At 34.5% G+C, this 16,355-nt stretch overlaps 1 protein-coding gene across 1 annotated transcript; it reads left to right on the top strand.

Moving 5' to 3' along the window:
- Positions 1–5,303: 5,303 nt before the first annotated feature.
- Positions 5,304–16,051, top strand: LOC127878858 (leucine-rich repeat-containing protein 74B-like). Its single transcript, XM_052425383.1, has 11 exons — positions 5,304–5,577; positions 6,610–6,815; positions 7,213–7,320; positions 8,828–8,921; positions 9,445–9,494; positions 10,097–10,178; positions 10,661–10,740; positions 11,710–11,904; positions 12,706–12,801; positions 13,254–13,458; positions 16,041–16,051. Exons 1-11 carry the CDS (start codon positions 5,304–5,306, stop codon positions 16,049–16,051), a joined length of 1,401 nt encoding a protein of 466 aa, XP_052281343.1.
- Positions 16,052–16,355: the final 304 nt, after the last annotated feature.

The following is a 16,355-nucleotide window of genomic DNA, read 5'->3' as shown; positions in this document are numbered from 1 at the left end:
GTTTTTTCCTTCGGAAAACCTGGTTAATAATATATTTAACGTTCAGCACAACCCGTTTAAAAAAAATACGCATGAATTTATACAAAGTCACACGTATCTCCTTTTTCTAATAAAGGTACATATCAATCAAATCATTCTGAAATTGCACGAAATTTCACCTTCAAAATGCCACTAGAATGGTTTTACCACTTACTCAATATTGTGTACACAACTACGCTACCTGACCGATACTCTATTGTATACGGATTAGTTTATGAATGAAACACAGTGAGATGAAACGTTAGTTGTCATGTCATGCAGGGCCAGATTTATATCCTATAATTAGTGCAGTGACCAATTTTCACGTTCAGCAAAAAAAATCCTAAAAATATTAATACAAAAATATAAATAACATCATACAAAGGAATACAAATAATGCACTCGTAATTAATGAAAATATTACTTAAATAAAATTACTTAAAACACTAATGAATTTATCAAATAGAATTCACAATTAAGTGTCAAATCACTTAACGCAGTAATAAAACACAGTCTGGTCTTCAATCCATCGACGAAAAGCGTGATCCTCGGACAAGTGCACTAAAGCGTAGTGGTACCGGTAATCAGGAATGATGTGTATTGAGCTCAATTTCACAGCATGCTATGTGTGTACACTATGTTTTTACAACCCGGGATTTAATGTATATGGTCGGTCAATGGACAATTCAAAAATGGCCATACAGAATACCTTCCTAGTAGAAGTCTGTATTCTTCTTTTGAAGTGCTCCGAAAACGCTCGCTGTCTTGCTGCTAGGGGAAGTCACGAAGAATTCACGTTGGGCGCCACTGTTGCCGGCCTCGCTAGCCGTAGTGGGTGGAGAATGAATACCAACAACGGTTGATGTTTCTAAGTGTAATTTCCCCGTGCAGACAAATAAATATGAATTAATCTGCAACAATAGCATTAAATTATAATATGAAGATAAATGGATTTATGTTAAAGAATAGATGATAAATCATTTCAATATAGCAAACATATAACAATGCAAACAATGCAACCGCATCGACATGTTAACAACACAATATTATTTCAACATAATAATAATTATAATAATAATAGTAATAAACATAATAATAATAATAATAGTAATGATAATAATAATAATAATAACATGAAATACCTGCAGATGTATTTATAAACAACTGCTAAATCGGCACATTCAAATGGCGTCTAGCTATCTGACCGTCGCTACCGCTTTTGGACAGTGGCGCGAAAAGGATTATCAATCAAGTGCTCGTGCGCATAAACGGTGTTAGCATGAAGTATAACAATAGCGGTTAAACACTACTTATACTACAACTACAATTCTAATAACAATTGACTATGCCTACTTAAAGATAGTGGCTTTGAATTCTTACATCGATTTAATCAACCTATGGCATTATAATCACCCTATGACATACCAGTGCGCCTTAAGGCCTCATTAACCACCGTTAGCAAGTCTATTTAGATAAACAAATTATTTCTTTGGCGAACACCTGGGCAGCTGGGGTGAATTTTAGTGTGTCCAAGAGATTTCTAGTTTCATATCATCCTAAGTTAATAGCGTTTTATCAATTTTATTAGTAAACCTATGTGTTCTTTTTAACCACATCATTACAACAAACATGATCATAACCAACTACGTTATCTTAAACTCGTGCTTTTATATTATCCTTTTTATCCGGGTTTCACAGCTGAAAAACAATGGGTTTTCATGAAGATACTTCTTCGATTATCGAAACATGAATAGGGGAAATATGAAAGAAACGTGTCGTAAAAATAAAAGAACAAGACGATTAATGTACATGTACGTACACATTTGTGTGTTTCGAACTCTGATTGCTTTAAATGAGTTGTAGCTTAAAAAAAGTCATGCGATTTCATAAAAAATCTCCAACTTGTTCATGTTTTTAAACCATTAAATGCCAAAAACAGATTAAATTAAAATAACACTGAACGAAAATGTGCGTGCCGCATCAGAGAGGACTCTATAAAATATAACGGACCTACATGCGCAGATAGATTGCACGAAAACACTGTAGAAAAAACAAAAGTAACCAATTTTCTTTAAAAACAAAACTCGTCCGTCGAAATTGATAAAATTATCAAGCTTATTTGGACTAGACAATTTGGTTAGCAATTTATTTGTTCGTGTTGATACCACGTGCATCACATAAATCATGAAAATGTTCTTAAAGTTTCGGAATTGCAGAATGGGTGCTGTCTTTGGATCGTGATGTCTCATTTTGGAAATGTTATTTTATTTGTTGCTCCTATGCACGAGTATTTTCTTGAAATTAATAGCTCCGATACTATAAATTTGATCATCAAAAAAACTTAAATTCTTCTAACAATTATCTATAAGGTATGATTATACTAAGAGTTTGTGGCCCATGGACATTTAGGAATAATTGTGAACATAAATAAAACACATAATTATATATAATCTCTAAGTAATCTGCATGTATAAGTGGTAACCTAAAGCCATATCATCACGCATGAAGTTGTTTTAAATTAAACCTTTTACGGCGTTCATGATAGCATTTCTTATATGTATTTCGATATCTACAATTTAATAACCCGAATATCGGAAACCTCGCACAATGTTATAATATACATTAACCAACATCTAACCATAAATAATTGAGGTTATTTAGTATCGCCATTTTAAACAGTTATTTGACAGCGCCGGGCATCAAATTACAAGTTCGACCGTGAAATTAATTCAGAGTTCGGTTTAAGTATTGATAGGAAATGAAATTATCGACACAATGTTTAAGTTTCTATTTTTTCCACCTGCAATTTCATGAACTTAATTTAGTTCTTTATACGATTTTAAAACTGAGCAGGTTGAAGAAATATGAATATTATCCTTAAATATATGTGAGATGTGTGTTGATCTGAGTTTAGGAAGTGTATAAAGTATAAGTGACAATACGCCATGAGTTCAACGCACGTTGGAATTACCAGAACTCGAAGTACGCTTCAACCCAGGGAGGCAAGAAAATCACAAGTAAGCTAGCATACATCGCCTGTGATTAGCATCATATCGCAAAGCAGGTATTTTGATCAGAATTCATAAACTGGCGAGGTATTTTCGTTACTTATATACCGCTACGAGATTAAAACATAAAATACGCATTAAATTTCAAATAAAAATTACATTTGATTCAATTTTTTTTAAATATCAGAGGGGGCAATCACGTGATTGTCAAGATGATGATATCCATGCCTATACAGTTACTTTTCGCCGTTTTAAACCCTTTATTTCCTTTTGTTTAATTTTTAAAGGACGCTCAGTTTCCAGCCATATACGTAAAAAGGTGATCAGCGTTTATTTCGTTTTAAAATTCGCTTTATATCTCGACTTTTCTCTCAGCAAATTTTCTTAGTGGAGCTTTAATAAGGTCATCCCGCTAAGAAATTTCGCAGCGAGTAAAGTCGAGATATAGAGCGAATATCAATACGAAATAAACACTAGTAACTTTCTTGCTGATATGGCTGGAAAGTGAGCAAAACGGCGGAAAAATCCGCCTCAGCATGGACGTCGCCATCTTGACTATCACGTGATTACCTCCGCTGAATAAAAAAAAATGGGATTTGAAAAGATTAACTATGAAAAATTATATACAGTGTCTAAAATGTATACCATTCGTTATGTGCTTGGTAACAATTCGATTTTATATGGGTTTTTTTAAACAAAATCTCAAGTTTAAGCCACTGTGTATGCGTTTCAATTACCATAAGCATCACATACCATTAATTATTCTGAGTTTTCGGACACTCTAAATGTTCGGACACCCTTTATTGTGCAAACTATTTTTGTGTGAATCTCAACTTTTGGACCTGCGGGTTTTCATCCAAAATTAATTGCTCTAAATATTAGGGGACAGTATATTTTACAACGTTATATTAACACCTTATATATGCTGTGTATTATAAGAGAAAACGATATAAGTACAACACATTACTCGAACGTCACGTAAGTAAACAAGCAATTTGTGGATGGTTTTTCCGTTAAAAACTTTTTTTGTTCCGACGTTTACGATCTTGGAACAAAAATCAGCGGGAAGCACAAAAACCGTAGCGCCGAAAGGCGTATTCATTTAGAAGAAATATAAATATAAAGTGGTCCATCGGGTGTAAATATCCGCTACTCTTTCACGAATAGCACGAAAACAACACCATCTTGGAAGTAAGTTCAAACTAACCTCACTTAAACCCAGTAAGCTCCAGTTTACGCATGCCCCCCTGTACCCTGCTTTTGCTTATCTGATCATGTATTTTTACGACTGGATTAAGATAATACAACCTAGCAGATGAATGCCTGAGTGCAATGGAACATTAAGATATCGTTATATGGCAAACAACCATGTATACCGGTAATAAACAACGGTTTCACATCAGAAACATAACTGTGGCATATGCTAAACGCTAAAAACGTGATGCACGCTTTTGCGAGTTTCACAAACAAATTGATGGTCCTAGAACACGACTGATAAAGAAACCATTTTTTGCAGATTTTAATTTGACGGCATTGATTACTGGTTCATACTAAAGTTTCGGCAAATCAAATGCTCATTTTTGAAACCGTTTGTTAAAGAACAGGCCTTTGAATAATTTTCTGTCAAACAATAATGCATGTGAAACTATGTTTAAATAAGTGCAAACAATATAAAAGTTATGTATACTATACGGCGTGGTACATAACAAGCATGTGATATTAGTCGTCCATACAATTGCATACCCATATCCGATCCGTCGATGCAATATTTGTCGAGTGTCTCTAAATTTTCGGACACCTAAATTGTCTGGCTCAAAATTTTCTGACACCAGCATAATTTTTTTATATTTAAACGTCAGGAAAGTTATAGTATTTACGATACGTCATCGTTATTAGTTTCATAAAATCAACATTGTTATGGTCATGATGATGATTATATAATGTTGACGATCATGACAATGATTACAGTTATGATCATAATTACGATAATGATTACGTTTATGCTGATGACGATGAAGAAGTAGAAGAAGAAGATGATGATGACGATGGTGATGATGATGATGATGATGATGATGATGATGATGATTGATTATGATGATGATGATGATGATGATGATGATGATGATGATGATGATGATGATGATGATGATGATGATGATGATGATGATGATGATGATGATGATGATGATGATGATGATGATGATGATGATGATGATGATGATGATGATGATGATGATGATGATGATGATGATGATGATGATGATGATGATGATGATGATGGTGAAATTGTATTTTCAGTTTAACGATTGGGACCTCATCCGACGTTCAAACGTCGACTGCGGCTACAAGAAGGTGCTCCGCTTCCGGAGTGCCATCTACCCGGCGGTAAAGTCACGTGCTATGACGTTGACGCCGGCGAAAGTCAGCCGACGGCCAAAGGGCACGCTCTCTGCGTCACTGTTAGATTCTGGAGACCGCAACTCGTCCCTTAGTGGAAGTATAGACCACTTCGATCCGGATCAATTTTTCAAAGGAGAGTTTGATTTCGATGGTATATACAGTTTAATTAAAACCTTCACATGTTGCAAGATTGAGTTCTATGCATCTTCATATCTTTTTGTTATTATTACATCGGCATCATTGAGCCATTCGTATAAATACAACTATAGAGAAAAGATTAATAATTAACTGGCCACTATTATAAATGCATATCCACTTTTATGGAATTTCTTGTTTAAAGGAAGTTTCTGTTAAATGAGAATACAGTCTTAGCGGAAAGTGTCGTCCTTGAAAAGTAATTGTGGACGGTTCATGCTACCGTGGGGCGACACTGACGCACATGCATAAGGCCATTTATTAGAGAGCGATGCTCAGTTAAGACTACCATATGTAACAAGTTTAATCACATATGCCTAGCGTCTAGAAAAAGGCCTTGACAAACAGCGTAGACCCAGATGAGACGCCGCATGATGCGGCGTCTCATCAGGGTCTGCGCTGTTTGCTTAAAGGAATTTCTGTAATATAGAAATAAATATACTAGACTTTCCTAATTTTGGAAATAAATTAATCCAATTAAGAAGGATGGGAGAGTCCACTAGGCATAAATGTGTTAAATTGATCTATCTTCATATGATATGCGATTATACGGACTTCCTGTATACATTCAGAATCAACAAAACTATATACAGTATATAGAGGTTGTAATGGAAAGCCTTGACTGTCTTATACGTACAAAATAAAACATGTATATAGTCACTTTTTCAATATATCGAGTCAATATGTAATTATACGAAATGCATTTGTGAATATTTAAAGTTTGAACGCTCTTATACAGATTCAACAAGACATTATACCATTTCTTTGTAACTTGTTATAAAGTATATAGGTCATTATAAAATGTGCATTTATCAATAAAATTAGTTAAAGCAACAATATATTGATTTAATAGGATACTACAGGCCTTTATAACCTTATATTGAGTCAATATGTCATTATATATTGTGCATTTGTTAATAAGCTATGTCAAACCGTTATAATATTATAAACTACAGAGAACTATGTAAGTAACTTTTGTCCTTTACAGCAGAAGAGCCGGAGGAGCCACCCCTCTATCCGCATCTCGTTCACAAGCCGGGGACCTACGCCCAAGAAATGTATCTAAAGGCGTGCCGCCTCCAGGGCATCACGCGGTCAGCACGCTGCTACAAAATGCTCGCCGGTGAGGCCGTTGTGCTTCCTCGGCAGGGATTAGGGCCCGACGACGTGAAGGCGTGTGCAATTGCCCTAGCCGTGAGCCCTTTTTAGCGTTTGGATTTTTTATATATTATTTTATCATATTATATGAAAATTTAACATTTCCTGATTGCATGGTCAAATCTTTATCCAAAAGGTAAAATTCCTCAAGTATGAGTTTTGTGATAAGCACACAAAACATTAATTGCAACAACCTTTACCCTTTTCCTACCATCGTTATATTAAGAAATGAAGCACTTTATTCAGCACAGTAACTCAGCTTGTAGGATGAAGCGAATGAGGATTGTATTTATTCCATTAAATTAAATACAATACTAAAATAGTATTTTGCCCTTTGGAAAATACGTCATGTTTGTGTCTCAATGGTAACGCGTTTCGTTTTTGTTTGTCTTAGTAAATACGTCATATTGTCTTATTTCCATGGTTACTTCAGGAGACGATGAACATTCATACGCTGGACTTTACCGAAAACATGATCGGGACGAAAGGAGCCGAGTACATCGCATTACTTATTACCGAAAACAATTTCATTAAGAATTTGGTATGGTTTTGAACATAACATTTGTGTTTACACGTCTGTTTTGTAATTAATGCCGGGTTATTTGCGTGGTCCCCTAAATTAGTTAAAGCCCCAGTGGATGTATTTTATTGATTTACCAACAAGTAACTTGACTTAAATAGACTAACGGAGAGTTAGACCTATTACTTTATTGAGGGACGTTAACATTTTAAAAGAAAAACTCTTATTATAGTTTTCATAAAAGGTATCAATGAAGAATTAACCCATTTATGCCTAGCGTATAGAAAAAAGGACTTGGCAAACAGCGTAGACCCAGATGAGACGCCGCATGATGATGCGGCGTCTCATCTGGGTCTTCGCTGTTTGCTGAAAGGAATTTCTGTAAAAAAAATATAAATATAGAAATAAACATACAAGGTTTCCCTTATTTTTAATATAAATTGATCCAATTTAGAAGGATGGGAGAGTCCACTAGGTATAAATGGGTTAATAACCCGCGCCATCTGAAAATGGATGTAATGTCGCATGCGGTCAGCGTGGCGCCATACCAGCCTGCGTTATCCCAGTTTTCTAAGAACGCGATTCAAGCACATTAACGTCAAAACGATTATAAGAATTATACGTTTTTTAATTCTCGCTTTTCAGCTTACATGTTAAATACAAACGATTATATAAACTGTTACTATTGTATCAAAAATATATATTAATACATATTTGCGGTATTTGTTGTTTTCAGTCGAGTTAATAAGGTGTACTTATCAAAATAGATAATATTGGGTTAGTATGGAATACACAGTGGTTATTTTGTAAGGCAAAGAAAACCTGAACCATGAGTAAACAAGACCAATATATTGGATACAGGACACGTCTAAATAATTGGAAAGAAGCGATTTTTATGTGTTATACATACATTTCAAATGAATCAAAGGATTTGTAATTAGAAATTGATATGAAAGAAAATATACTATGGTATCACATTGTTTACTATTTAAGATAAATGGATTGCAAAGTGACATTATTTTGACATGAAGACAGCCATCTTCGTTGTTGTTTTCAGTTGCAATAGATGTGCAGTATACTTGTATATTGTTTATAAATTCATCATGCATTTTACGTAATCTTTTTTAACGGTACATACACAGGGTCAATATTATCTTTAAATGCATGCACCTTCGGGCTGCATTATATTGGAAATGAATACCGTAACCGTTTGACACACGTACACATGAGTCAAGTTCTGAGAAAAAGGGGGCATAATGCATAGGCGTAAAGTGTCGTCCCAGATTGGACTGCACAGGCTAATCAGGGACGAAACTTTCCGCCTAAATAGAATTTTTGATAAGAAGAGTCTTCATTTAAACGAAAAAAAGCGGAAAGTGTTGTCACTGATTAGCCTGTGCGGACTGCACAGGCTAATCTGGGGTGACACTTTACGGACATGCATTAAGCCCAGTTTTCTCAGAACAAGGCTCAAATATATTGCTAAAACGAGACTAACATATGTATACTAACTAATACAATGTTTTAGAATCTTGCCGATAACAATCTTGGTCCCGATGCCGTGAAACTAATAGCAGACAGCGTAAAGAAAACTGACTCATTGAGTTCCATCAGCTTGGCGGGTAAGAACAGTGACAGGTATTCCTGTCACTGTGTAATATTGCATTATAGTAAAAATACAAATACATGCAGATCAAATACATACCAAAGAAGTTTTACTCAAAGATATTTACACATTATATAATACAATAGTATTTTAAGCAAATGTTACTAGTTGATTCATTTGCCATAATTCTAAGCTTTCATTGCAATATTTAACCTTACAGTGGACTAAAAATACTGGTTGTGACTATTATTTCCTTTTCTTGTGAATTGTATGAAGAAAGTACTTCGCTATTTTTGTTTAACAAAAGCATGAGGTATAGAGGGCGGTCTTGAATATTTTGACTATGTCATGTGCATTTATTCATTGAAGTATTTTTTTCACAACACCAATTTCTTTCCTTGATTCAAACTTTACTTCTGAAACTGTATAATACATTCCAAATATATATATATATATATATAATATATATATATATATATATATATATATATATATATATATATATATATATATATTTGATATGTTGTTTTATGTTGAAGGAAACGGTCTGAGTGGCACGCGCTGTGTTGCTGTTAAGTCCTTAATCGAGGTAATGTTTTTACTAAGAGATTTTATTACTTAAATGAGATAACTGGTATTTAAAAACCAAAACCGTGTAAAAGTAATCTGAACATAATTGAATCATATATAAACAGGTCATCACATGTCCTGGTAGATTGCTTGTTTAAACTACAGTCTTGGTTTCGAACACAGAACTAAGAGTAACGTATGCGTGCCTGTATTCATCACCAAATGTGTCGCGTTCTGAGAAAACTGGGCATAATGCCAGTGCGTAAAGTGTCGTCCCAAATTAACATGTGCAGTCCGCACAGGCTAATCAGGGACAACACTTTCCGCCTAACCAAGATTTTCGGAAAAAAGGTACTTCCTTTACACGAAGAATACCATAAAAGCGGAAAGTGTCGTCCCTGATTAGCCTGTGCGGACTGCACAGGCTATTCTTGGACGACACTTTACACACAAGCATTATGCCAAGTTTTCTCAGAACGCGACTTAAATGCAGTTCAAACGCAAACTAACATTTTGTTAGGTAAATGAATAGTGGAGGCTTGTTGTAACAGTAAAGATGGAATTCATAGCACGTAGAGATTAAGTATACCGCATCCATCTGTACCTCGCCGTTTATTGCAGGACTCGCTAAATCTGAAAGTCCTTGACCTTTCCAACAATGACCTTGGTGACGTAGGGGTTGATATTGTGGCTGAATCGCTAGGTGAGCTACCATTTGAATGACAAGAGGAATTAAAGGAAATGATGTTTGCCACAGTAGCTCACAAACTTGGAGGCAAACACATTTAATTGGTCATGCGTTGTGATGAACTTTCACCGCGATTTTTTATTGCGGCGTTTTAAACTGCCGATGTGTCATTCTCATTAAATATGACCGTGTCATGAGAAAATGGGCCTCATACCATATGCGGAGAAATCAGCTCCCGAGCAGACTTTACGAATGCTGTCTGTAAACGAGACTACGGACCATTGCATGACTTTATAGCGAACAATGTATGTGCAATTAATATTTAAATTAAACACCTTTGCCTTTACTTAAAGTCCCCCAAACAACAATATTGACATGTGGATGTCAAATAAATTAAGTTTATTATTTCTTGATGGAGGAACACCTCGCAAATCCTATCAATACTTATCCTGGTATTTTTTAAATACTAAACAAGGGCATTGTGTTTTTGTTTTCAGCATTTAATGACACCATAGAACGGCTGGATCTTGGTAACAACCAGGTGACCAACATCACTAAACTTGCACAAACGTTGTCGGTATGTTGCAGATTGCTCGTTATTGGGGTTAAGAGTATGAATATATTTGATGAATATGTAAGTTTGTCCCATTTTCAATGTAGTTCTTGACAAAACGCAATTGTTTATAAACATATAAGTGTTCACGATAGCCTTGATTAAAGTTCCACATTGCTGTTCTGGTTATCAGGTCATATGATTAATGCGTTGTTTTGAACAAATCTGGTAGCATAAATCCAGTCCCATATATTTTTCATTGTTTATTGCTGTCACTGTACTCAACGGATTGCAATTTAACATTTTTCTTTACTCCGATCTTACTTTGATTTGAATACCGATGAACAGACGTTTGAGTTGTTTTTAAGTCGTTGAGGTAACAATGTTTTGTTTGTTTTTAGCTGTCAGTATACGCATAAACAATGTATCACTCTTTGCCAAATAATCTTTTTAATACCTTAGTGTCACAAAATGAGTCGCCAACAATAACGAAATGCTGTGGAGTATTTTTAGTTTTGTGAGCGCATACTCATACATGTTTTATAACAGGACTCTTATCAAGTTTCATAATGCATTATGTTGAATTACGCGAACAATAAATGGACGTTATCTCAATATTCGGGAAACACATGTTATCTATTCAAACAAATCCCACATTTTATATATTCACAAATTTGAAAAAAAAAACGTAAAATACATGGTTTTGGTTGACTATGGCAATGGTTAAGTATAGCTGTGTTAATATAATTGGGAATCTAAGATTTTCGACATGGTTACTAAAATCTTTTTGTGATAATGGTTTTTTTCTACTATACACAGAAATACGTTTAATTTTGAATTACATGTCCTCCAAAATTACTATGGAAATGTTCAAAAATACCAATTAACTCTACGCTACGGAATACATCAAAGATTCACACAAGAAATATATTTGTTACTTGGTATACTATATATACAGTAAAACACACTATGGAAATAATTCATGCGTTGCAGAAAAACACAGGTTTAGTTCAGCTGAACTTGTCCTCCAACGGACTACATGTATCAGGGTGCCGAGACCTCGCAAGGGCATTAGAGAAAAATACTACTCTGAGGGAGCTAAATCTCGCGAAAAACAGGATCGACAGAGCCTGTCTGAACAATCTGTTCGGAGGATTGAAGAAAAATGCATTTCTCCGTGTCCTAAAGGTGTATACTATCTCCACTTGCTGGTTATTTTAAGACATTTAAACCCGCTCGGGGTATTTAAGTTAACCAATGGCATCATATTAGTACGCATGGTTGGTAAATAGCATTCGTACCGGTATGCCCTCTTTGATGCGAGAGGCAAAAAGCATCGCACTTATCCGCCCGGACGTGAACTCCTCTTTAACCACAAGGTGGATCTCGCTAAAACGTTCACAGATGAATGACCTGAATGTGTAAATGATTGTAAATTAAATGAACTCTTGCTGTGACTTGTTTTGGTATAGCAAGCAATGACCCTTTGTATTTTTGTCCATAAAGAGGGTATATAGTTCCCAAATTTTGTTTTAAATACTTAATTGATTTTGCCCTAACATTCACAGCGAAATTACCTTAATGTTTAGATAAATTGAAAGAAAAGAATTTTATCTGCTACGTGTATTAGCAGAATTATCGCCCTTAATCTGGCTGTCTACTATTTGATATATAGTCAGACAATTGTGTGTCCTCTGTAACAGGTATGTGTATTAATACACATACCTGCTCTGTAACTACTGAATGCATCTCGGTCAATAGTTCACAATGGGATACTCATTATGTGTAGATGATCTCAACGAAAGGCATTTTAGCTTCGACCGATAAACTACATGAACTAATGATTTTTAGTTTATCCGCGTTTGAAGAATATATGTCTAGATCGATTAGGTAGATTTACAAATTGATTTAAAATGAATTGTTTCATGTAGCAAAAGAAATAAAACAACATAATGTGACCAGCAATAACTGATGGATTTTTCTTTTTAGATTGACTTCAACCCTCTTAACTCTGAAGACGCTATGCACGTGTTAACATTCATCACTGAAAATCCAGCCATCGGCCTATCACACATTTATATGGATGTATGTATTTAAAAACAAGAAATCTGTTCATCAAGATGTTAATTTGGAATCATTGTTTCATATTGAAATTACTTTTCACAGAAGAAAGTCACAAAATGAAAATTAAAACAAAAGCAATTTTTTTTTGTAAAATTAAAAATGACATTCAATACGAGCATGTCATCGTGATCTAATATTAGCAAGATGCCTATGAAATAGAAATTAACCGCGTTCTGAGAAAACTGAGCTTAATGCATGTGCGTAAAGTGTTATCCCAGATTAGCCTGTGCAGTCCGCACAGGCTAATCAGGGACGACACTTTCGCTTTTATGGTATTTTTAGTTTTATTGAAGTCCCTCCTTACCGAAAATCAAGTTTCGGACGGCACAAGCTAATCTGGGATGACACTTAACGCACATGCGTTAAGCCCAGTTTTTCTCAGAACAAGGCTCAAATATACGGGTTTTTTTCAGAGTATTGACGTTCAGGCCAACTTTGTGCAAACGTTGAATACATTGAAACAAGCACGTGAAATTACCATTACGTATGGGAAAATCATCGGCACGGACCTTGGCATACATGATCTGGACGAAGCTCTTGTTTTAGAAGCGACAGACTTTGTGGTATTTGAAGAGCTTAGCAGGGTTATTGGACTCGATATTGAGAATTTTGTAAAAGGTAGTCAATTTGTATGTGCTGTGCTTTATGCTGATGGTTTGTTCGTGTATACTTAAATACAAAAAATGCATCAAATTGAAGCCGATGTCTCAAATCGACGCTTTTGATAATATATGGAATTGTCACAATCCGGTGGTGAATGCAATCTTATTTCATTTAAACTGTCTATGAACTTTTAATATAATTTACGTTTGCTGAAAATGTTCAATACGTATTAAAACTTGTTCTCACAAGGGTTTTGAAGACAGGGTTGTTTAAGAACGTGTTACATGATTTGTCAAGATTTAAGGTGTTGCTAGTATAAAACCTAAACAAAAGTTCAACACATTCACACGTTCTTTTCGACGATTTCAAATTAACATCATTCATAAAATGGAACGTTTTTTGCAGTTGTATAATATGTTATAATACAGTTCATCCATTGGTATTTCTAGATTGAGTCCTTAAATTCAGGAAATCTCATATACAATGTTGGTTTCTGTTTTTTACATCATTTGTCAAGATTTAAGGTGTTAATAGTATAAACCTAAACAAAAGGTCAACACATTCACACATTCTTAGTCGACGATTTCCACTTAACAGCATTCATAAAATGGAACGTTTTTTTGCAGTTGTATAACATGTTATAAAACAGGTCGTCTATTGCATAAATTCAGAAAATCTCAGATACAACTGTTGTTTTCTGTTTTTACATAACCTTTTTAAAATACCAAAATGTGTTTCAGAAATGTTTATACAAACGTAATTTTAAGAATGTCTACATTCACATTTGAAAAGGTTTCTTTTGTTGAATATGTTATAGATGTAAAATGCTCTTAACAAACTATTTATCAAGCAATAATAAGTTATACATATGAGCAGCGTTCTGACAAAACTGGGCATAATGCAGGTGCGTAAAGTGTCGTCCCAGATTAGCCTGTGCAGTCCGCACAGACTAATCAGGGACGACACTTTCCGCTTTATGACATTTTTCGTTTAAATGAAGTATTTTTTAGCAAAAATCCATTTTAGGCGGAAAGTGTCGTCCCTGATTAGCCTATGCGGACTGCACAGGCTAATCTGGGACGACACTTTACGCACATGCATTATGCCCAGTTTTCTCAGAACACGACACATATATTGTTCAATTGAGATAAAAATGTTTCTACAAGAAGGTAAATGCCAAATTGAGTGCGGTACATTAGAATGTTGTTTTGACTTATTAGAACGATATTTATTGCATGGTTAAGCTCTATCAATCAGTGTTATCATATTTATTGAACACCGTAAATTGAATGAACCTGAAAATTATGAAATGCAGGATCTACTAAAATGCTATATTTAAAAACCAAGATCAATGGATGACCTGTTTCACAACATATTATACAACTGCAAAAGCAATCGGCTTATAAGAATTTCATATATTAAATTAATTTCTTTGTATATCAAGTAAAGTATGAAGGAATCATCAGGTCAGAAACTTGCGCTCCTTTAAGACTGATCTTCACATATATAAGTTAAGACATGACTAACGATTTTGAATTATGATATGAAAACACTAATTGTCATGCAGTCGAGCTAGCGCGGTGCTTCAATACCCGTTCCCAGCGTACGTGAGTTAGGCTGGTGGTCACCATATCGAACAAGTGGTAAGGTGATCCGGGTTCCCACTATAATACAAAACCACTGCTAAATTGAATATATTTTAATAAAATAAGCCGAAACTTGCATAAATGATAACATTGCGTTAAACACAAACAATAGACTTTCAATTGATAATAACATGACTGAAAAGACGGCGGTTTTTCGACCGTACTCTCCGTAACACTCATTGATTAGATGTATTGAATAATAGTAGTAATAATAATAATAAAAGCTTTATTTAAAGAAAGTTACACATACAGACAATGACACATTATAAATATTATGCAGATGAATCAATTCTTTTTTACAATGTGGCCTTCTTAAAATAACATACACAAATAGGTCGATAACAAGTAAAACATTCAAACAATATTTTCTTACACCCATACATAACACACATTTTGCCTTTTAGACGGACACACATGAAATATCATTGATTAGAAAATAACATGACATATCATAGATTAGAAAATAAATGTACTTTATATTGCCTTTTAAACGCAGAGATAGAGTATTCCATTTTTTTCCCAATTGGTATACTGTTCCAAATATCCATGCTATGGTATGAAAAAGCTCGTTTCTTATAGCTTGTATTCGCTTTGGTATTAACAATATCGTTATGGGTGGCAGATCTTACGTTATATTTGTGATTTCGAGAAAAGTTATGTCATTTAATTATTCTGGAGTCTGCTCGTTGACACATTTATATATTAATATTGCCGTGTGGTATTTACATCTATTATTAAACGAGAGCCAATTAAGCTGTAAAAACAATTCTTTGGATGGTGTTCTATTTGGCTTTTGTAAAATGACTTTCGCTGCGCGTTTTTGAAAAACATTCACTTTGGTTAAATTGGTTTTATTAGCGTTGCCCCAGATGTTTGTCGATATAAAGTATTATTAAAGTATAAAATATTATGACTAGTGACATTTTCAATACCATTATTGTCTATTTTCAGATCAAGGTTGATATTCTTATTTTGTTTTGAGCCAATAAGCATGCACTTTGATTTCTTAGGGTTTATCATCATGTTATTGAGGGTGCACAATTTTTGTATGGAATAAATATCATTTTGTAAGTGAGTCTAAATTTCTGAAGGATTGGCCCCTGTAGCATATAGTGTCAAGTCATCAGCATACAAGTCTATGTCTGATTGGTTTAGTAATAACTCAATATCATTTATATAAATTAGAAACAAGAGAGGGTCCAAATTAGAACCTTGAGAGACACCACTCCTAATAGTTAGATTGGTAGAAAAACTACTAGATTTAGC

The sequence above is a fragment of the Dreissena polymorpha genome, chromosome 4, assembly GCF_020536995.1.
Source record: "Dreissena polymorpha isolate Duluth1 chromosome 4, UMN_Dpol_1.0, whole genome shotgun sequence".
NCBI classification, from domain to species: Eukaryota; Metazoa; Mollusca; class Bivalvia; order Myida; family Dreissenidae; genus Dreissena; species Dreissena polymorpha.
This window is presented reverse-complemented; position numbering and strand designations above follow the sequence as displayed.